Source organism: Bos grunniens, chromosome 3, assembly GCF_055505025.1.
Source record: "Bos grunniens cultivar Pamir isolate PY7600 chromosome 3, Bosgru_T2T1.0, whole genome shotgun sequence".
Classification (NCBI taxonomy): Eukaryota; Metazoa; Chordata; class Mammalia; order Artiodactyla; family Bovidae; genus Bos; species Bos grunniens.
In genome coordinates, this window is record NC_141167.1 from 78,953,917 (window position 1) to 78,978,011 (window position 24,095).

Consider the following 24,095-nt stretch of genomic DNA (forward strand, 5'->3'; position numbering starts at 1 on the left):
GAGCGTCTGGGACACACTCGTTCGTGTGAGGAAAGGAACGTGTGGACTGGGAGGGTCTTGAAAGGGTACCCAGCGTCCGGGTCTGGCACTCCTTTGACTTTCCCCGTTCATCCCCACTTGTATCACGCCTAGGTCTATCCTGTCGGACAAGACGTCTCGGAACCTGTTTTTCTTCCTGTGCCTGAACCTCTCTTTCGCTTTTGTTGAACTACTCTACGGCATCTGGAGCAACTGGTAACCAAAGGGGAAAAGGGTTGGGGCGGAAGCAGGGGGTGGGGGAGACGAAGCTCTGTTTGCTTAGTGCCACGTAGCTCTTCACCGGAGGCTCAGGTTTTGCCTTTGCCACCACCTATGCCACTCAGTTGCTTTTTCATATCCACACCAGTCTGGCACGGTTACATTTCTTAAGAGCCGAGGCCATCACGTGCAGCAGTTAAGATTTAGGTCCCCGCCTCTTTCGCCAAGCACCCCCACCCCCGACTCCTTCAAACCAGGGTGACAAGTCCCCTCCTCATTTTGACAGATGGAGAGAGTCTTTTGTTTTTGCACACCTGAGCTTTGCCCACTTTCTTGGAATTGGGAGAAATCTTTTTCTTCCCGTTCTGTGGGGGTAGTGGTATTAGGAATTGACCATTAAAATTGTGGGAGAGAATACCTGACATCTTATACTTAATTTAATACTAGTTCTTGAAACGAGGGAGAGGTTTATAAAGGAGATATCTGGAGAAACATGCTTCATTCTCTTTACTTTTATGCTGAAACTCTCAAGGTTTTCTTTTGGTCTTGACTGTGCTTAAAGATCCCACATAGTTTTCTAAAAGCTTTTCATCTCTTGAGTTGGTGGTTTTTGGTGTCACCTTTGATTCTTTTTGTTTTTGTTTTTAACTGCTTTGGGAAGAGGTCTATCCAGTGTAACTCTGTGGAAATGCACTAATGTTATCCAGGTGTTTGCAGTTGAATGCTTAAGGTCTAGTAAAATTGTTGGGCTAAGGAAAAGATCATCTCACTTCTAGGTGTATTGATTCTTCTTTAAATATCATACTTGTCTTATAATAGCCAACATTTCAAAATTTTATATAAAATTTCAGTTTTTTCTTGGATTCCTTGAAATAGATCTTGGACCCCAAATTTAAGAACCTATGCCATCTATGCTTAATTTTCTATTAATTTAATAAACTAAGTCTCTTATCCTTTAAGGTCCATTTTCAGAGAGAATTGGTGTTTTTGGTCTTTATTGAGATTGAACAATGACATTAGGTGATACCACCAGTTTTTGTGACATGTATACTTTTATATGAAACAGTAGACTTTTAAATTCAAATGTCAATTTAATTTTATCAGAACTACTCAGCAGATTATTCCAGTTACTGGTTTAGTCACCACTCAAATGTAAAAGGCATATTGAAACATAATAAAATCTCAATGTATGTAATAACCCTTTTTAATCATTTGGGGATCAGATATATGTGTCCTGTAATATTAATACCCTTTGATATGTTGTACATGTTAAAAGCATTGTATCGTCTTAGTTTGTATTGAAATAACCGTACTTTATTATAAATATGTAATATTACATATATGATATAATAAATATGTTCTATTACATATAAATATGCAATATTTATGTTTTACATTTTCCTCTTCCTAAGTTATGCCATATTGTGGCGTATGTGCTGGCTATTGTCAAGGGTCTATCTTGGTTTGCCTGTGTACAGTTTTGCTATAGTTATGTTATATTACAGTACATTTCACTGTGGCCTTCCATTGCATAAATTACTAAGTGAGATGTCTTATTCAAGTGATTCATATTTGAAGTACCTAAACCACCTGTCTATGGAAAGTTAGGTATATAGTAATTCTTTTGATCTGTAGAGATCTGTTGAGGAAATCACTGGGACCATTGTTTTCTAGGCGATTAGTCAGTATTCATCAGGATATAAAGAAAACATCAATGGTGCATGGCTTGTTCTGCCTTTAGGTGGCTTGTTCTTTTGACTTTAAGCCTCTTCTCAGTTTACTCCCTTCTTTGTGTTGTATCTTTGCAATCTAGCTCTGAACTACTGTCTGTCATGCCTAGATTAATTAGAGGGTATGCATTACTATGTTAACCTCCACGCCCACAATCATTTATTTTTATCACTTGACTGGGAGTACAAATGTGTTTCTGTTGAAGCCTTAGTGGACCTAGAAGTTGCTTGGGCCTTTTCATAATCTGACTTTTTGTCTTATTTAGACACCACAAATTTGGAGCCCCTTTGTAGACTGATTAGCAGTTTCTTTACATGACTAAATTATCTCTGTTCCTGAAGGTTCAATTAGATTTTAAGTTCCTTGAGTAAATTCCTTACCAAAACTTGTTTTCTGTTTTTGTCATAGTCATTTCTGTGTTCCTTTGTGTTCTGTAAAAGTAGTTTCAAGATGTTATGAGATGTCAAAAGTTTTTTCCATTATGGAATTAAAAGATAGATAAAACACACTTTCTCTTCATGAATAAAGGTTCATAGAAACATTTGACTTCATTGGAATGAATGTTAAATAGTTTTGGTTCTGATTCAGCACCTTCATTTTAAATAAGAACTTAATTTTAGTTGATTTGTATTTTTGATAATGAGACTGTGTCATCAGTGGAGAACAGCTAAGCTCTTTGTATATTTTCCCTTATTAAATATCTAGTACTTTTTACCTTTGCACTAGAATGTAAATGTTATTAAAGTGGAATCTTTTCTATCTTATTCAGGCACCTTACTACATGGCACATAATATGTTTAATACATGTTTGCTGAATGAAAGAACAAAGGGATAATGAATATATGGATTTAGTCTACCAATACTAACCCTGGTAACTATGCTGTTTGGGGCAGGGTTGCGGGGAAGAACATTAAGCCCCTTCTTTCTCTGTTATTTGTAGCAAAATGGTAGGAATACCATATGTATCTTTTCTTCTATGGTTCTTTTCTTTCTAGCATTTTATTTTCATTTACTTATTTACTGTTGAGTAATCTTGAGGTAGTATAGTATATATAACAATGTGGTTTTGTACTATCTAGGATTAAATTCTTTCTTCAGTTTTAGGAAAACCCCAAATTAGTGACTGCCTGAGGAAAATAAAATTTTATTTCCAAAATGGCTATTACAGTTCCAGCCATCCCTAGCAGCAGAATATCCAGAATGCAGACAAAAAGAGATAAAAAGTATGTACAGTGTCTTTTTTTTTTTTTTTGCAAATTAATTTCTCAAAAAAGTTAATAATCTATATTTTTAATAATTAAAAGATTTTTTATCCCAATTAAGTTGAATTTATGGGAGAATAGATTAGCGAATATGTATGATGACTAAAATTAAAAAACTTAGGTGGTAAAATATCTGCTCTTTGAGTTTGATTAATTCAGCCTGGCCAATTCTGGCAGCCATGGGAATGAGCCACTCAGATCTTCTGCAAGAAAGGAACTGTTGAAAAGATCACAGTGTGCTAACAGCCTCTAACTGCAGTGACTTTGAGATTCACTGCAACTTTCAAGCTAGGGACATGAGAACATGCTCTCCTGGGCAGTGACAGTCAATGACAGAGGAGGAGGGGGTTGCAAGGAAGCAGATTTGTAGGGTCTTATAGGCCAGAGGAAAGATTTTGAATTTTATTGTGTATGAGATGCACAGCCAGGGGAAGGTTGTGAAGAAGTGAGAGATGATCTGACTGACACTCTAACAGCATCTCCTTGGTTGAGAATGCTCTGTTGAGAATGGCGTGTGAATAAGCAAGGCAGCTCAGTCTCAAGACCATTTCTTCTGCTGAATGATCATCCTCCTGACAGCAGGGTCTCTAATCCCCATTTTGTTAAGGCGTTGATTCTAAGGTTGTTGATGTTTTAAATGAAGGTGCACTCTGCCCTCCTTGGGTTCCTTTTTACTTGGGATGTGGCACTCGCGGTGTATCCTCACATCGTATAAGTTCAACAATGTATTAGAAAGCCTCTGCTCCACATACCTACCTAGTGGCACTGCTTCAGAATTGACTATACTCCTAGGAGACTTTTTTGGACACTGGCACACAACACTCTTCACCAGTATTTCAGTGGCTAAACCTTTATCGCATTGTTCATGTCTAGTTGCAAATGTCATCTTTTTTCCAATCAACCAGGTATTCTGAAAGTCATGACTTTTTTTACCAATGATGAAAGGAAATATGTAGGCTCAGAAAGTGGGAACTCTTCTACAGGTGGAATAGTATAAAAGGCCCAAGGAGTTTTCTACTTTCCAGAGTAGTAGAAGAGCTTAGAAGCATCAGTTACCCAAGTATTTTCTACTATACAGTGATTTTTTTCCCCTAGTATCTTAATATAGTTTGCCTTTTTTTGTTGTTGTTTTAATGCTCTTCTATTTTATGTTTACCTCACTGTTTGAATTTTTAATTTTCAATGATATTTTCTACCAAAGCTGTTAACAACCATTTTCCTCTTAGGCATAGAGGAAACTCATCTAACTCTAAAGATAAATGTCTTTGTATTAGCAAAGTAATTACTTGTTTAAGAAATGTTTTAGGCCCTACTAATCACTGTTTCTGTCCTACTTCTGTGTAATAGGTCACAGCATATGTTTGTAAAGTAATTCCTTGGTAAAATGCTTGCACTAGTAACATTTTTTCTATGGCATTAAAGATTTTAAATATCTTGAATTTTTATCGACTTTTACCTTCTGAAAAGACATTACTTACCAGGTTACAGTGATGACTTCTTTTGCTTTTCTGTCTTTTTTTTTTTAAACTTTAAAAACATAGATTCCTCTTCCATTTTGCTGAGAATTCTACCTTACAGGAAGGGGTTATATGGAATGTAGTGGAGTTGTGGGTTTTTTGCCATAACTCTCATTAGTTTAACAACTTACACAAATATCAGGATTCTAAGGATTTTCTGTTTTCTTGCTAATTAATTGATAGTAAATAGTTTCCCCCTTTCCATCTCATGGAACTCAAGTTGATGATTCCCTGTGTTCAATTTCAAGTTAATCTCTAACAGCCACTATAAATATGCTGTTAGCTTAGTTACCTATAGACCTTTAAATTTTTTATTATGGAAAATGTATGTAAAAGAGAGTTCAGTGGACCTCATGTCTCTGTCACCCACCTTTAATGTTTATTAACATGTGGCCTGTTTTGTTTCATCTGTTGTATCTGTCACCATTGAATTGTTTTAATGTGGATACCAGCTACAGTATGATTTCTTACATATCAATAACTACTTCAATTGGGTCTAAAAGATAAGAGTCCCCATTTTTACTATAATCCAATTGCTATTCTTGGACTTCCTGGTAGTTCAGCTGGTAAAGAATCCACCTGCCATGTAGAAGACCCCGGTTCGATTCCTGGGTTGGAAGATCCGCTGGAGAAATAGGTTACCCACTCCAGTATTCTTGGACTTCCCTAGTGGCTCAGATGGTAAAGAATCCAGCTGCATTGCGGGAGACCCGGATTCAATCTCTGGGTAGGGAAGATTCCCTGGAGAAGGGAATGGCTACCTACTCCAGTATTCTGGCCTGGAGAATTCATGGACAGAGGAGCCTGGTGGGCTACAGTCCATGGGTTCACAAAGACTTGGACACACTGAGCAACTTTCACTTCACTTCAATGCTATTCTTACCTATAAAAATACATAATTTATTAATATCAAATGTCTAGTGAGTGAGTGTTCATATGTCCCTTATTGTCTCAAATTCTGTTTGAAGTTGGTTTTACAAATCAGAATTTAAACAAGATCTATGGTATTTGACGGAGAAGGCAATGGCACCCCACTCCAGTACTCTTGCCTGGAAAATCCCATGGACGGAGGAGCCTGATGGGCTGCAGTCCATGAGGTCGCTAAGAGTTGGACACGACTGAGCGACTTCACTTTCACTTTTCACTTTCATGCATTGGAGAAGGACATGGCAACCCACTCCAGTGTTCTTGCCTGGAGAATCCCAGGGATGGGGGAGCCTGGTGGGCTGCGGTCTATGGGGTTGCACAGAGTTGAACACAACTAAAGCGACTTAGCAGCAGCAGCAGCAGCAGCAGCATGGTATTTGATTGATATGTCTCTTAAGTCTCAGTTTATCGGTTCTTTCTTTCTTTGTCTTTTCCTTCAATAAGCCTTAGATAAAATCCCTTTCATAAGTCTCTTTGGCCAGATGTTCTGTTCACATTTGTTATATTTTGCTTTAGTGATCATGTTTCCATTTTTATATCTTAAGAAGTTTTCTTTATTAAAATACCTGTAGAACGTGGTCACTTAAACAAAGTTTAAAAATACACTTTAATATTTAGTGTTTAAAGACCAGAGCCAAAAACAAGTATGCTGCTTTTAGCAACCAGTTTTTTAAATCAAGTTACATTTTGTGTGTAAATCATATAGCCTTAAGAATTCTCTATGCTACCTTTATTTTCTAAGGATTTTGTGCCAGGTAGTTTAAGTGATAATTCATAATCAGAAACATTTGCTGATTGAAGATAAGCAGTAAAATTGACATTCCTTATGAACACTGGTTTAATATATGATAAGTGAGCAGAGAGCTAGAAGCAGACTATTTCACATGAGTTTGCCTACATAGATGCAACTAAGTAATTCTCACGATTGGGGTTCACGCTCTCATAATCACAGTGCTTTAAGAGAACATCATGTTCTGCCACCTCAAAAGAGGGAGTATTTTTTTCAGGTAGAATCATATTTTATGAAATGTTGGGAAAAAAACCATTTTAATGACAAATTTATTTAAAATTTAAATAAAATTATATCATTTTGATGAGTATTAAAACTGCCACACTACATTTAATTGTTGGAAAGGAATCTGATTCCTCTATCAGAGGAATCTAAAGGAATCTGTATTCCTCCTTTATACAGAAGAGGTTTATCATTTTTTTCCCACTATTGAGGCAGTCTTTGGTGTCTATTGACACCAAATATAAATAAATCTGTTATAAAAGAGATGGTGTATATTAATTTTCTAGGGCAGCTGTAACAAAGTACCACAGGCTGGGTGACTTAAACAACAAAAATTTGTTGTCTTATAGTTCTGGAGCCTAAAAGTCAGAGACTAAGGTATTGTCAGGATTGGTTCCTTCTGAGGTCGATGAGGTCGGTTGCTTTGCTGGCAGTCTTTTGTGTTCCTTGGCTTGTCTAAGCATCACCTGATCTCTGCCTTATCTCTACTTGGCCGTCTCCCTGTGTACATGTCTGTCTGCAGATGTCCCATTTTATAAGCAGAGCAGACATATTGGATTTGGGCCCACCTGACTGACTTAATCTCTACAAATTATGTCTGCAGTGACCCTATTTCCAAATAAAGTCACATTCTGAGTTACTGGAGATGTAAAACTTCAACTTAGAAATTTGGGGGAGAATACAGTTCAACCCATAACAAGATTTTAGTGTTTGTGTATATATATATATATATATATATATATGTGTGTGTAGATCAATAAATCAGTGAATTTTAAAGTTTATATTTATTTAGCATAAATACCTTGCCTTCTTCTATAACTAATTTACAGTTATTTAGAATAAAAGTCATATATACAATAAAACCCTCCAATTAAGAAATAAAAACATTTAAAACTATATACAGAGAGGAAAAATAAACCTGTTAAATATGAGAAGTGAAGTAAAGTCGCTCAGTCGTGTCTGACTCTTTGCAACCCCATGGACTGTGTAGCCCACCAGGCTCCTCCCATGGGATTTTCCAGGCAAGAGTACTGGAGTAGTTGCCATTTCCTTCTCCAGAGGATCTTCCCCACCCAGGGATAGAACCTGGGTCTCCCGCATTGTAGGCAGATGCTTTACTGTCTGAGCCACCAGGGAAGTTAAATATGTAGACTACTGTTGTTACTGAAACTGACTTTTGAATTTAGTTATAAAATCTCATGAAATCAAGGCAGAGTGGGTAAAAATTTTCATTGTCAACTGTATTGTTTTATCAGAATAGAGAGAGTTTTTTGAAACCAAATTTAAAAAATAACTTACTATATCATATCAGAACATAGAAAGCAAAATCATAAACAATCTTTATTGATTTTGTAACACATTACAAAGATTTTCTTCAAATGGGTCTTCGTGCCTCAAAATTTAAATTATTATTTTTAGTGTTAAGGGTCAAGTGTGTAGTTTCAAGTGATCTGTTCAAGGAAAAATCTTAAAATAACTATAAATCTGAGAGGCTTACTTGATTGGCAAGAACCTTACTTTGTCCTCCTCAGGTATTGATTTTCTCATTCAGCCTTTTCATTTGTTCACTCATTCTTGTTCTGCTTTGAGTTGGGTTTCAGGTAAGTATAGACAGTACTTAAAACTATTTTATGCATCTCTGTATATTTGAATAAAATATACAAGGTTCATGATAAAATTTAAGACATTTTTCAAAATGATTTTTGAGGAACTTGTAAATTTTTGTTCTTTTCTGTGTGGGTGAGTAATATGCTTTACTTCAGTTTCTAAGTTTATAATTATCCTAAATTACAAGGAAATTTAAAAACTGCTTTTTCTACTTCAGTGAAGGTTTTTGACTTTTAGTTTGTAGCAGTTACAACTGAAGAAGGCTCTGACATATATCCAAATATTAAGAGCTATGGATCATGCTGGGAATACTAGATATTAATACTAATATTAATAGTAATAGAAATAATGGGAATATCGATGTGGGTTTAGTGTGACAGGCACTGTAATATGTTGCATAACTATAATTCAGTTATAACAATTATAACACTTTTTACTGTTACCTGTTTAAATGGTGCTAAATTGAGGTCAAAAGTAGTTAAGCAAGTTGACAGTCACAGAACTAGTAAATGGTAGAGCTGGAATTTGAACCCAGATACTTTGACTTCGACTTCAAAAGTAGTACTCTTAACCATTCTGATACTTCTTATTTTTAAAGATTGAACTGCTGATGCGCTTGCTTTCAGAATGTTTCTGTTGATCTATCTTAAAGTTCCCTGATGATGCTCAGCTCTGTCCAGTCTGTGGTTAAGCCAGTTGGAAGAATTCTTCATCTCTGACACCTTATTTTTTGTTAAATTTTTTTTTTGGTACTTCCCATTTTGCTGAAATTTCTTACTGATTCATGAATTTTTTCCCCCCACCTTTCCCATAGATCCTTTATTACTTATAGTTCTGATAGTTCCTATATCTGGGTCAATATTTTTGTCTGGTTCTGTTAACTGCATTATCTCTTTACTAGTTATTTTTCATCCTGTTATTTGTGTTTCTTGAGATTTTTGATCAAAGGCTGGATGTTACGAGTAAAGAACAGTAGATATTGAAGTAATAGTATTTATTACTAGGAATAGGTATGTGTCCTCTGCCAGTCTATTAGTTGGTTAGGCCTTTCACTTCCAGTATTCTTGTATGCATGTGTCACAGAAGCTCTGTCTTTGTGCTCATGGTGCCCTTCACCTGCCAAGCTGTAGATGATTATCGATCCTTACTCTGTGTGAGGTTTGGGGTGAGGGCAGAGGGGCATTCATTATCTTGACAAAGCCTCAGTCTTAGGCAGGCCCTTTGAGCCTGGGCCTTGAGGGTGTGCTTTTCATTTGATTGTTTTTACATTTTTACTCTTCCCTTCATGACAGTGAAAGTCTGTCACATATATGAGGATAGTCTTGGGTAAAAGTGAGTTTCTTGCTAGCAGAACATGTGCTTTGTGTTGGTACACAGTCCTCTGCCCAAAAGGATTTCCTGCCCTACCCTCCTCTTTCAGTGTCTTTCTTAAAAGCGTGTATAGTATGAATCTTAACATCACAAATAATATGTGACTTCATGTATCTTATAAGAACTTAATAATAATGCAGTTCCATTTCATTCTGTCTTTTGTGCTTTAACTGTCATACATTTCACTTTTATGTAAACCCCACAATATAGTGTTCTTTTCGCTTTATACCTGAGGTTAATAAAAAACCTTTCCTCTTGACAGCAGATAGTAAATATTTTAGGCTTTAAGGGTCATAAAATCTCTGTCACAGTTTCTCAATTCTACTGTTATAGCACAGAAATAGCCATAGACGATATATAAACAAATGAGCATAACTGTGTTTCAGCAAAACTTTATTTACAAAAATAGATGGTGGTCCAGATTTAGCCCGTGGCCTATAGCTTGCTGACCTTGCCTTAGATTGTCGGATATCTTTTTAAAAAATAGCTTTATTGAAATACAATTCAAATACCTAAAATTCTCAGATTTATGTTGTATGGTGAATGGCTTTTAATGTATTTATAGAGTTGTAAAATCATCACAACAATCCATTTTGGAACACTTGTATTATTCCAGAAGGAAGCTTTAAAGCCCTAGCTATCACCCTCCAATTCCCTTGTCCCCTGATCTGTCCCAATTTTAGGTGATCACTAATCTACTTTCTGTCTCTATATATTTGCCTGTTCTGAACATTTCATATAAATGGAATAATTTACGTATAATCCTTTGTGATGGTTTATTTCATTAGCATAATGGCTTCCAGGGTAGTCCATGTTCTGCATGTATCAGTATTTCATTTATTTTTATTGCCAAATAATATTTCAGCAATATGAAAGAATTCAGTTTCTCCATCAACACTTGTAGTTATTGGACTTCTTTTTCTTAATTTATTTACTTTTAATTGAAGGATAATTACAATATTGTGTTGATTTCTGCCATCCAGCCACATCAATCAGCCATAGGTATACAAGGACTTTTTTATTCTGGTCATCATAGTGGATGTGAAGTTGTTACTTATCATCATTTTGATTTGGGTTTAATGATGTTGAGTAACTTTTGTAGTGCTGATGGCCATTTGCATGTCTTCTTTGGAGAAATGTCTATTCAGATCCTTTATTCATTTTTAAAAAATGGATATTTTCTGCCTTTGAAGAGTTTTAAGAATTCTTCATATATTCTGGATACAAGCCTTTTGTCAGATATATGATTGGCAGATATTTTCTCCCACTTGTACATTGTCATTTCTTGATATTGTCCTTTGAAGCATGAAAGTTTTAAAATTTCAGTGATGTTCAGTCTGTGTTCCTCTTTTTTTCTTTTATCACTTATGCTTCTGATGTCATATTTAAGAAACCATTGCCTAACCTGACGTTGTGAATGCTTTAGCTCAGCGTTCCCCAACCACTGGACTTGTTCTGGGCCATGGGCTGTCAGAAACCAGGCTCAGAGCAGGAGATGAGTGGGTCCCTGTGCTCCTCTTCGCTCGCATTACTGCCTGAATCTTCTGCCCCATTGTTCTCATTACCACCTAAACCATGCCTACCCCTTTCCCATCTGTGGAAAAGTTGTCTTTGTGAAACCAGTCCCTGGTGCCAAAAAGGTTGAGACTGCTAGTTTAGCTTTTATGTTTAGGTCTTTGATCCATTTTAGGTTAATTATTGTGTATAATATGAAGAAAGGGTCAAAAATAATTTTTTTTGCATGTGGACATCCAGTTGTTTCAGCATCATTTGTTGGACACTCTAAATTCTATTCCATTGATCTGTGTGTTTATTCTTATCCTAGTACCATATTGTTTTTATTACTGTAGCTTTATAATAAGTTTTGAAATTGGGAAGTGTGAGTTCTCCAACTTTGCTTTTCTTTTTTCAGTATTGTTTTGGCTGTTCTAGATTTCCTGCTTTTGCATATGAATTTTAAGATCAACTTGTCAGTTTCTCCAAAGAGGTCAGCTGGGATTTTAATAGAGAATAAATTGAATCTGTGGATCAATTGGGGAAGTATTGACATATTAACAGTATTGTCTTATCCATAAACATGGATATCTTTCCATTTATTTAGGTCTTCTTTATTTTTTTAAAACAATATTTACAGTTTCCAGAGTGTAGCTTTTGCACTTTTTTTTTTTTTGATAAATTTATTCTTTAGTATTTTTTGATGCTATTATAAATGGAAAATTTTTAAATTGCATTTTGTGCATCACTAATGCATAAAATGTAATTCATTTTTGTATATTGATCTTGTAGCCTTCAACCTTGCCAAATTGATTTATTAGTTCTAATAGTTTTTTAAATTGTCCTTAAGATTTTGCATATATAAGATCATGCCACTTGCAAATAGAGATAGTTTTTACTCCTTCCCTTCCAGTCTAGGTGCTTTTTATTTCATTTCCTGCCTTGTTATACTCTCTAGTACAATGTTAAATAGAAGTGGTGAGGGGACATTTTTATCTTGTACCTAATCTGAGAGGAAAGCATTCACTCTTTGGGGCTTCCTGGATGGTTCAGTGGTAAAGAGTCTGCCTGCAATGCAAGAGACACAGGAGACGTGGATTTGATCCCTGGGTCAGGAAGATCCCCTGGAGGCAGAAATGGCAACCCACCCCCTGAAAAAATCCCACGGACAGAGGAGCCTCACAGGTTACAGTCCAAAGGGTTGCATATAGTTAAACACGACTGAGCACACACTCACACATTCAGTCTTTGGCCATTATAATGATGCTGATCTTAGCTGTGGGTTTTTTGTAGATGCTATTTATCAGTTCAGGAAGTTCCCTCTACTGCAAGTTTGTTGAATGTTTTCATCATAAAAATGTTGGGTTTTGTCAAATACTTTCCTACCTCTATTAAGATGATAGTGTGGTTTTTGTTTCTCATCCCATCGTCATGATGTATTTTATTGATTGATTTTCATGTAGTTAACCAACCTTGCATTGTTGGGGTTGTGGGTTGTGGGTTGTGGTCTGTACTCTCTTTTTTTTTTTTTTTGGTGAATTTGATTTGCTAGTGTTTTGTCGAAGATTCTTGTGTGTGTGTGTTTGCAAAAACTACTGGTCTCTAGTTTCCTGTGATGTCTTTGTCTGATTTGGGGATCAGAGTAATACTTAAACAATAATAAATTGGGAAGTGTTCCTTCATCTTCTAGGAATTGATATTTATTGTTCTGTAAATGTTTAGTAGGATTTACCAGTGAAGCCATCTGGGCCTAGGCTTCTTTTGTTGTTGAAAGTTTTAAAAGCATTAATGTATTCTGCTTACTTTCTATAAATCTGTTTAGACTTCTTTTTGACTCAATTTTGCTAGATTGTTTAGGAGTTTGTATATAAGTTACCTGATTTGTTGGCTTATATTTAGTTGTTCATAGTAATTTCTTATAATCTTTATTTTCCCTAAAGTCAGTAGTAGTGTGTCACTTTCATTGCTGATTTTGGTAATAATGAGCCCTTTCTCTTTATTCTTGGTCACTTTAGTTAAAGGTTGTGAATTTTACTATTATTTTCAAAGAACCAACTTTATTGTTTTATCCTCCTTTTTTCTGTTTTAAAGGTACCTTTTCTGTTTTAAAGTTACTTTTAAAAGTATCTTTTAAAGGTACTAAAAGTTAGAAAAATTATATTTAATATTTCCCCACGTGTTTATCATTTTCAGTGATCTTTATCATACAAATCTAAGTTTCCATGTGGTATCATATTTGTACTTAAATTAACTTTTTATTGTAGTTCAGACCTGCTAGCAGTGAATTCTCTTAGTTTCGGTTGTCTGAAAAGTCTGTTTTGCTTTCATTTTTGAAAGATGTTTTACACAATATAGAATTTTAGTTGACACATTTTTTGTTTTTCAATACTTTAAAGATATTCCTTCATTGCATTCTGCCTTGAGTAGTTTCTGATGCAAAATATGCTATTAATCTTTAGCTTTGCTTTTATGTTTCCAGTTTTTCTTTCTTTTTTTTTTTTACTGTTTTCAGAATTTTCTCTTTCTGTTTGGTATTCAGCAATTTGTGAGTTATGTAGGGTTTGGCCTTCCTAGGATCTCATTAAGCTTCTTGGATATGGAATTTGTTTTTTTTTTGTTGTTGTTGTTGTTGGTTTGTTTGTTTTTTCCATTAATTTTGGAAAACTCTAATCATTTTCTCTTTAAATATTTTTTTTTCTACCATATTCTTCCCCCTCCATAACTGAGAATCCAAATACATGTCTGTCTGATGCTTTGACAGATTTTGAATTTTCTGTTCTTGATTTTCCATTCCTTTTCTTGTGTTTTACTCTGGATAATGTAGTTTGATCTCACTGATTCTTTCTCTCTGTGTCCTGTCTGCTCAGAAGTCCATGTATATTATTTTTAATCTTCAATATTATGATATTAAAATTTTTTTTTATCATTTCCATTTGATTATTTTCTAGTTTCTATCTCTGATCATAAATTTTCCCCAGCTTTGTAACACATCCTTTAACATATTAATCACATTTTATAGTTCCTATTATAATCTCTGGGACTTTTCAGATTCTGCTTCTTTTGACTGTTTTAGCTTTTGACAGTAGGTCTTATTACTTTTTCCCCCTTGATCTTGTTAATATGCCTTATAAATATTTATTGAGTGCTGTATGTTATGTGTAAAAGAACAGTAGAGACTGAGGTTAGTAGTATTTATGACCAGAGGTGTGCACATCTTTTTTTTTTCTTTTTTTGGTCAGGCCATTAGTGTGGGAGTTTTGTACCTATCTAGTCAATAGTTGAACTGGGCTATTGTGTTTTGGTATTATTAGTTACCATTCTCAGGTTTCAGCAAGCCCTGCATACCTGCGCCATAAGGGAGGAGTCTCTCTGCTCTTTCTTGGCTCTCAGAGGTAGATTGCTGTTGTCTTTTGCTTTAGGCAAGGCTTTGGTTGGAGAAGTGCTGGTGCTGCTGCTAAGTCACTTCAGTCGTGTCCGACTCTGTGCGACCCCATAGACGGAGAAGTGGGGGGATGGGCATTTGGTTCTCCTTTTGCAGCCTCAGTATTGGGCAGGCCCTTAACCCCTGAGTGTAGGAGTGAGTGTTGTTAATGTTCTGCCCCATTTCTCATCCCTCTTGCCAGAGTTGTATCAAAAAAAGAAGAAAGGGCCTTGCTCCTCTTCTAACAGCAGACCTTTGCTTTGTATCAGTGTAAGGTCTTGAGCCCAAGCTGGCTTCCCCAGTTACAAATAGCTGTTTTTTCTGTTTCTCTTTCCAGTCGACCTTTGCTAGTCACCAGAGGGTGAGCATATTCCTACCTTTCTTTCAGTAGCAGCTGGGCTCTTCCTTGGGTAGGAGGGTGTGAGGGTGTCTTCTTAAACACTTAAAAATTATCTTAGATATTTTTCAATATATCATATTTCAGTGTTGTCCTTTTATAAGATTAGTTCCTGATAAGCAGAGGCTGAATCTTAGATTTTTAGAGGATGACTGCTATTTGATTATTATTGTAATATGCCAATGTGTTTGTTCTTTTCCAGCTTAGGTTTGATTTCCGACTCTTTTCACATGTTTTTCGATAGCACTGCCATTTTGGCTGGATTGGCAGCGTCTGTTATTTCAAAATGGAGAGATAATGATGCTTTCTCTTATGGGTAAGACCTTTTTAAAAACATTTTTATTGAAGTATAAGAAATACAGAAAATAATACATAAATCTCAAGCTCACTTAATTTTCACAGTTGAACACACTTATGTAACTTGAATCCTTGAAACCACCCCCCGTGTCTCCTTCTAGTTTCTTTAACACTCACCTTCTACTTTCCTGATTTGATGGGTTAGTTTTGCCTGTTTTTGGACAATATATAATTAGAATCTATAATATGTAAATTTTTTTTGCATCTAAGTTCTTTTGCATCTTGATTTTACCAGAGAATTTCAGGTGAGATTGTTACTAGATAGGGGAATTTCCCAGCTCTTAACCTTTTTTTTTGTTTGAGAGAAGAGGAGGAAAAAGAAAAAGTTTCAGAATATGAATGTGATCATGTTTCTTTATTTTTCATTTTTGGTTGATATTTTGTTTTTGTTTATGTATTGTCTTCAGCTCTGCCTTTATGTAGAATATTTCTCTTACTTTTGCTGAATTCAGACGATTAATCAAATATTAGGAAAGTGTTTTTATGCTGAAGGGACTTGCTCTGAACATCTGGTCTCACTTCTGAGCCTTAGTAACCTTAGAGTCAGAGCTTTCTTTAGGCCACCTCTGATTGGGAGGAACAGTGGGGTTTCCATTATTTGATTTACTCTGCCTGAATGTTTTCTTTCTTTCTTTTTTTTGAGCCCAGAGTATTTTACAATGTAGTTACATTTATGCATTGGCAGCACTCACGCTTTGTCTCTCTTCCACCTGCTTCCTTGTCCCTACTTCCCTCTCACCTGCTTGTTTGTTCAGTTGCCCTAGGTCTTTCCCCCTCTCTTTTTTGAGTGCTGTCTCACATTCTCACCTTTCTTTGCTGTCTTTCCTGTTTTCATTCCATCTCTCATTCTTGTCCCCATCCTCCTACTCATTTTTCTCCCCTTTGTTTCTCCTAAATTCCCTTTTCTCCTTTTCTATTCTTTCTTTCTAGTTACCTGGGTCTGTGTTCAGGTTTTTTCTCTTCCTCTCCCTTCTACTCTCATTCTTTGTCCTTCCCTCCCATCTTTTCTCTTATTTTTTCCTTTCTTCTGTTCTGTCCCTCTGTACTATTCCACTGTACCCCTCAGGTTCTTTCTTTCTCTCCCATCCCTTAACCTCTTCAGCTGTAGTTTTTTTTTTGTTTTTCAGGCTCTCTTTCCTTCTTTCACAGGTTCCTCTTCCCTGAGAACTCCCTTTCTTGTGCAGTTTCTCTCGTTCTGTCCCTCTCCCATTCACATCCACCTTCTTACATGAACTGTCTCTTGTATCTCTTCTACTCGTAGTCCTCCACTGCTTCCTCTTTCTTTCTAGCTTTTTTGTTCTTGAGTAAGCACATACTGCTTGCATGAGCTTTTGTTCTCTTCAGATGTTTATTGAGGATCCACTATGATTTGAATACTGTGTTACTTCTAATGATATCAAAATGAATAAGGTATGACTTCTGCCTCAGAGGAACTTGTAGTCTGATGGGGAAACAGTTCTGTAAAAATACTGTAATAACTATACATTGTGTGACAAGTGCTAAAAGAGAGATATGTGAAATTCTGTGACAGAACTTTCTGATCTGGGGTATAACCCAGGTGATGTGGTTCCTTATAAAGTTAAAAAAAGTGAGACAAAAAACAAGTTATATTGTTTTTATAGTATAGAGCAAGAGGTCCTGTTTACAAATCCAAACAGCTTGAAAACTCAGAAAAGAACCTATTCCATGTCACTATATAATCAAAGATTCTTAAGTATATTTTAAATTACTAAAGAAAGGTTGTGTGTGAAATTATAATTTTGTGTTGGAAAATTAGTAATTCATACATATTTTATATAAAAAATCAAATTAGAATGTCTTATTAAGCAGCATTTCTGGATAGACAGTAACTAAAAATTCTTAATTCTTAGGGTATCCTGTTTTCTATTTAGAATGCATAATCTCCTGGTATAAGATGGTTTTTAGAAATGGCTTTGAATACCTTCAGTACCATCACAGGTTTTACTAATTCAACTTTTACTAAAATATATGAGAGTAATATTCTTGCCACCTTTTAATTTGTTTATCCTGTCTTCTTCCTCTTTGCTCTTTTTTTCTTTTGAGAAGGGCAAAATTAGGGAATAAAAGCTGCTGTAACATTTGAAACTGTTAGTAATCGCTATAGTAGTAGGTAGCAGCAGTAGAAATATACTGCTGTTTTGCCAGTATATCAAAATGTCACTGAACAGGCTAAGCCAGTGATGAATCCCCAAATTTCCAATTCAATATGATCACAGTAGCAGACTGAGTGTAATAGAAGAAACAATAGGAGGAATCTCAGAGGCAGCAAAAGCTTTTCAGTATTTTTTTGTGTGATGTCACCATTGTGTCTTGTCACACTCCTAATTTTGAAATAGTAAAGCCAGAATAAAGGTAATACACATCTGATGGATAGGTGGATGCATATGTACATGCTAATATACATATGTACATATACTTGTGTATTTTTTGCTTTGGCTAAGGAATACAAGTGCGATCATTCTTAAATAGGTAATAGTACATTAATGGATCATACATTTCAATTCCCAGACAGTCTGTTCAAGTAAACACAGTCATTTGTAAAAGCAAGTGTGTCTGGACTTCACAAGTTTTTCATTTTAATCCGGCAATCAAGTTTAGCAAATATATTAAACCTAATTAAATCACTTTAGCCCAACTATTTATCAGAATTTATGGAACACCTACTAAGCATTAGGGACAAAGAGATACCTGAAAACTGATCTTGCCTTTAATCTTGAAATCTAGTGGAACTCAAGGACAAAAGGCTTTCAATCATGGATTAGCTATGATATTAGAAGAGTGGGTTAAAAGAAAGTGCTTTTTTACTTTGGAGGAGTAACCCTGCTGATACAGATAAATTCCTAAGTGTGGATTGTGGAAAGCAGGCAGTAGATTCTTTGAATTTAATAATAAAAAAAAGTATATGCTTTGACAAATAATATATTAATTCACTTATATGTATTAGAAGGTAGACATATGCTTTATATACTACTTTGAAATGTGCTTTATAGGGCAAACTCTGGCATAACGGTATGGAATATATTTTAAAGAGTTTGTTCTATTTACTTTAAAAATATTTTTGCAGTAAAAATTGTGTTATCTAGAAATTAACATAGAAAGCTTGAAAAAAATCATATTTTTGATGCTCCTATTACATTGTTTAAGGACCAGAGTGATTAACTGCTGTTAGCACCCTTTGAATAATGTCTGAACATGTTAAACTGCCAAGTTAAAGTTGTTTCTAATAACTTTAACTAAGCCAAATATAGCTCATGAAAAAATAAAATCTTTCCCCAATGCTTCACACAGGTAGGAAGCAGAAAGCTTCAGAAGTCCATGGAACAAAAGACAGGTATTTTAAAAATAGTTTAATTCAAATTATGTGAAACTAGAATTGATTCTAAAATTTAGGTAATCGAAGATTTTTTCTTAAATGTATTCATCTTTAGAAGAAGAGTGATAGAAATAGAAATCTCAAGTTGTCTCTGGGATAATTCAGAACTAATTTTATTTTTCCTCAAATCAAAGCTCTACTTGCCAGAGATTTGAAAGCTGAAAGATACAAAGCGAAAAGCATAAGGAGTTCTTAGAAAAGAAGGAATTAATAAGTTACAAATACCCTTTTTCAAGCTCTCTTCCTCAACTTTTTATCTTTGTATCCTTCCTTCTTTGCCCAGTTATGTGGTCCTATTCTTCCTTCTCCAGTTGCAGCTTGAGATTTACATTTCTCTGGAAAGTCTCTCTAAAACTGCTTACTCTAAAAAGGTCTTTTGGTTGGCTTGTAGATATCTCTGTATTTTATGGCATTCTTCTTTAAACATAACTCATAGTAATTAAATTTACTTTCTCAATTTTATGACATGTACAATAGAAATGCTATACTGTAAACACTGGGAGTTTGTTGGGTACATATAACTGTGTAGTATGGTTTAGTACCTCTGAATATATTAAATTTATGATTTGGTTTTCTTTTAAAGAAATAACTTAATTCAGTTGTTTACTTTGCTCTTCTCTAGGTATGTTAGAGCGGAGGTTCTGGCTGGCTTTGTCAATGGCCTGTTTTTGATCTTCACTGCTTTTTTTATTTTCTCAGAAGGAGTTGAGGTATAGTAGATAATAATTAGAGCCAGTAAATTACATTTCTGTAATGAAAATGTTTATGAACTAAAGATAAATGTAATAGAGCTGTTTTTTCACACTGTCATTGAGTATTTACTGAGGCCAGTCTTGGGTTGCATAAAGTATTATGTGTATACAAGAGGAACTTATAAAATATTTGGAAAGTTATATGTGAAACTACTTGAAGACAAATAGTAGTGCTTTATAAACTGTGAATGATGTTCTGACACTGAAAGGTAAACACACAACAATCCTGGTGATGAGTTCTGTTGGAAATAGTTCTTAAGATAGAATCTGAGGATTTTGCCAATGAATCTTCAATATTTTGATGTTTAAGACAAGTAAAAATTTAAAAGTTAATCAACTTAAAATTAATTACAATATTTTAAGATTCCAAAGAAGGATGGTTTTAGTCCAAATATTCATACCTTTAAGGGTACTTACTTAAAAATAATAATTGTTACTTTTTCTGAAATATGTGAGCAATGGTTTTATTTCTGTTAACTGTTTTGGCAGACAATTTTGGAGTGGTGTTAATTCTGAAAATAAAAATTTTTTTTAATTGCTTTTTATTTTTATCAATTGATTAGTCAGAAAATATATCAATACAGTTTGTTTGTATTCTGTGTTTTCTAGAGAGCATTAGCCCCTCCAGATGTACATCATGAGAGACTGCTTCTTGTTTCAATTCTTGGGTTTGTGGTAAACCTAGTAGGAATATTTGTTTTCAAGCATGGAGGTCATGGACATTCTCATGGCTCTGGTATGATGGTTAGAACCCTTTGTTTCTTCATTTCTGGTTTCTGTCATAATTATTCACTTTTGAAAATTGATGATTTTTAAAGTCTAACTCTATATTGATTTTTAATAACAAGAACAATATATTAATTGACTCATGTTAATGTCTTCCTGAACCTTCTCCTTTTGTGGCTTCTCAGAGTTGTAGTATCAGTTTGGTGTGGCTACTTCAAGACCTCTGTAGCTCATCTGTTTGGTATGATAACATTTATATAAAGCAAATACCAAAATGACAATACAGATTTAGATATTAAAAATCCATGTATGGGGGTATGAAATTTATACAATCTGTCTTTGAGATCCTTCCACCTGGTGTCCATCAGTGTACCTTCTCTTGTTCACAGACACATAAAACTGCATGGTGTGGGTTACTGTGGTTTATTTAAACAGTCTTCTATGTATTGTCATACTTCCATATGAAGCATATCTTTATGAACACATGCAAACGTTTCTCCAGAGCTGTGCTGTCCTATATAGTAGTTCCAAATCACATGTGACTATTTAAGTTTACATTGTGGTTAATGAAATTTAATAAAATTAAGAATTCAGTTAATGACATTTCAAGTGCTCAGTAGACACATAGGGTTACCATATTGGATAGTAAATATAGACAATTTCCATCATCAAAGAAAGTTCTTTGAATTGAGAGTTTCTTGAATATGAATAGAACTGCTGAAACACAGGATATATAATGTTTAGTTTCATTGGACATTAGCAGTTTGCCCTCCAAATGACTCATTTACATTTACCCCAGCGTAAAATGTAAGTACTAGGATTCTTTCACCCATATTAGAACTTACTATTATGGGTTTAAAACCATTTTGCTGATATTTTGATAAAAATGATATCTCATTTTATTTGGTATTTTTTGACTAGTAGTGAGGTTGAAAATCTTTCTGTATGTTTTTCAGCCATCATTCAGATTTTTTCCTTTTCTGGAATTGTCCCTTCCCCCTTAACACCCCATTTTTCTATTGTTTTATTATTAATCCATTTACAAGCTTTTGTTTATGTATTTTGTATAATAATTCTTTGTTTTATGTGTTGCAGTTATCTCTTCCCAGTCTGTGGCTTCTCTGTTTAAACTTTTATTTAGGGGTTTTTAATTTGGATATAGTCTAGTTTCCTTTTTTTTTTTTGTCTTACATACTTTGTGGTATGTTTTCTGCTTTTTTTTTTTTTTTTTTAAGGAGTTCCTATCCCTGAGTCTTAAAAATAGTCTTATTATTTAATACTGTAAAAATTTTGGTTTTTGTCCCAACTATGTGGTCCTTCATTTATATATATTTTTGTAATGAAGAGTTAGGACTTTTTTTTCTCAGTGTGAATAAGCAGTTTTCCAAGCACCATTTATCAATTTGCTCATTACCTCACTGATATAAAAGGATACACTTAGCCTAAATTACCTTAAATATCAGATTATTTTTGGCCTCTTCAGAATCACATGGGAATAATTGCTATAAACTTTATGTTTTAACATCTGGAAGGGTTAGTCTCATCTTTCTCTCTTTTTTTTCCTCCAGAGTTGTTTAGGCCTGTCTTGTTCATTTGGTATTTTTAATCACCTTGTCAGGTTTTATGAAAAATCTTTTTGTGATTTTATTGGGAATGCATCGTCTTTATGTTTAATTCTGGGGAATTAACATCTTAAATTTTGAGTCCTCTATTAAATTGTCTTAGTCACTTTGGTTCATTTTTAGGTATTTGAAAAGTTTTTTCTATTAAGAATGAAAACTATTTTTCCTGTTTGTCTTAATTACATAGCCAGAATCTCTTATCACAGTGTTTAGAAATAGTTATAGCTTATATCATTGTGTCAACCTGTATAATCACCTGGGTAACTTTTAAAGAAACGTTGGTGCCCAGATTTAATCCCAGAATATTTACATCAGAATCTCTGGAGGAAGAGACCCCAACATCAGCATATTTTGAAGCTCTCCAGTCAACTTTAATGTGCAATAAAGGTTCAGAGCCATTGCTATTTAGAAAATGCTACTGAAGTTTTACCAATGAGTCTGATGTTTGTGGTCTGTTTCTGATAAAACTGTTTTACCAAGTTAAGAAAAATTTTTTTTCCCCTTCATCTATTGAAGTAATCATTTTCCCCCCCTGCTTTCGTTAAAGTTGGTAATTATGTTGATAAGATTTTTCTCATGAGAAACCATCTGTTAATTTGAGAGTTAAAACTTAGGTCTGTGATCCATTTTATGTCAATTTTTGTATATGGTATGAAGTATAGTCCAATGTCATTTTCGTGTATATAAATGTGTGGCTGTCTGAACAGAATTTTTTTAAAGGACTGTTTTTCCCCATTGAATTGTCTTGGCACCCTTGTCAACAATCAATTGAGAGTTTAGTTCTGGACTCTCAATTCTATTTCGTGGATCTGTATGTCTGTCCTTATGCCATTACTATGCAGTTTTGATTAATGTAGCTTTTGGGTATGTTTTGAAATTAAAACATTTGAATCGTCCAACTTTATTCTTTTTTAAGGTTACTTTAGCTACCCTGGGTCCCTTCTTGCATTTCCGTATGAACTTTAGGATCAGTTTGTCAGTTTCTGCCCAAAAAGGGAAGCTGGGGCTTTGATAGAAACTGTATTGAATCTGTAGATCAATTTGGGAATTATTGTCATCTTAACATCTTAAGGCTCCTGATCCATGAACATGGGATGCCCTTCCATTTATTTTTAGCTTCTTTAGTTTCTTGCAACAGTGTTTTGTAGTTGTTAGAGTAACTATCTCACACTTCTTTTGTTAACTTTACCAGTAGAGGTTTTTTATTTTGGCTGCCACAGGGAGGCCTGGCGTGCTGCGATTCATGGGGTCGCAAAGAGTCGGACACGACTGAGTGACTGATCTGGTCTGATAAGTTTAGGATTGTTTTCTTAGTTTCATATTTGGATTGCTCATTGCTAGTATAGGAATATAGCTCATGTTTGTATATTGATATTGTGTCCTGCCACATTGCTGAAGTATTCATTATTCTAACAGGCTTTTAGTGGAGTGTTTAGAATTTTCTATATACAAGCATACCTTATTTTATTGAGCTATGCAGGTTCTGCATTTTTTACAAATTGGAGGTTTGTGGCAGCCTTGCATCAAACAAATCTAAATGCCCTGGCTAGATCCTACAGTTAAATAGAAGTAGTGAGAGTGGACATTCTTTTCTTTTTCCTGATTTTAGTGTGAAAGCATTCAGTATTTCATTATTAAATATGATTTTAGCTGTGCTAGCTATGGGCTTTTCAGAAATGCTCCTTATCAGATTGAGGAAGTTTTCTTTTTATTCCTAGTTCATTGGGTGTTTTCATCATGAAAGGGTATTGGATTTTTTTAATGATTTTTTTCCCTTCATTTTTAAAGGTAATCAGTTGGTTCTTTTATTCTATTCATATAGTGTGTTATATTGCTTGGTTTTTTGGATAATAAACCACCTTTGCATTCTTAGGATAAATCCCATTTGGCCATGGTTTGTAATCCTTTTGACATACTACTGGATTTGGTTTGCTAGTATTTTGTTGAAGACTTGTGTGTTTATAGAAGACTTTTGAACCCTGGTGGTTCAGATGGTAAAGAGTCTGCCTGCAATGCAGGAGACCCGGGTTTGATTCCTGGGTTGGGAAGATCCCCTGGAGAAGGAAATGGCAACCCACTCCAGTATTCTTTCCTGGAAAATCCCATGGACAGAGAAGCCTGGCGGTCCATGGGATCACAAAGAGTCGGACAAAACTGAGCGATTAACACTTTCTGCACTTGTGTTTATATTCCTAAGGGATATTTGTCTGCAGTTTTCTTTTAGTATCGTTGGCTGGTGCTGATATCAGGGTAAATTGTCCTTGTAT

General features: G+C 34.8%; 1 protein-coding gene across 2 annotated transcripts in view; it reads left to right on the forward strand.

The window, feature by feature from the left end:
* Positions 1–24,095, forward strand: part of SLC30A7 (solute carrier family 30 member 7) — a 100,431-nt gene that overhangs the window by 326 nt on the left and 76,010 nt on the right. For both annotated transcript variants that reach the window (XR_015160577.1, XM_086391480.1), the window contains exons 2-5: positions 133–234; positions 15,180–15,293; positions 19,351–19,438; positions 20,090–20,216. Coding sequence is in view for 1 of the 2 variants with exons in the window: in XM_086391480.1 (XP_086247606.1) it covers positions 133–234; positions 15,180–15,293; positions 19,351–19,438; positions 20,090–20,216 (431 nt within the window). In the remaining variant the exon portion in view is untranslated. The remainder of the gene's footprint in view (positions 1–132; positions 235–15,179; positions 15,294–19,350; positions 19,439–20,089; positions 20,217–24,095) is intronic.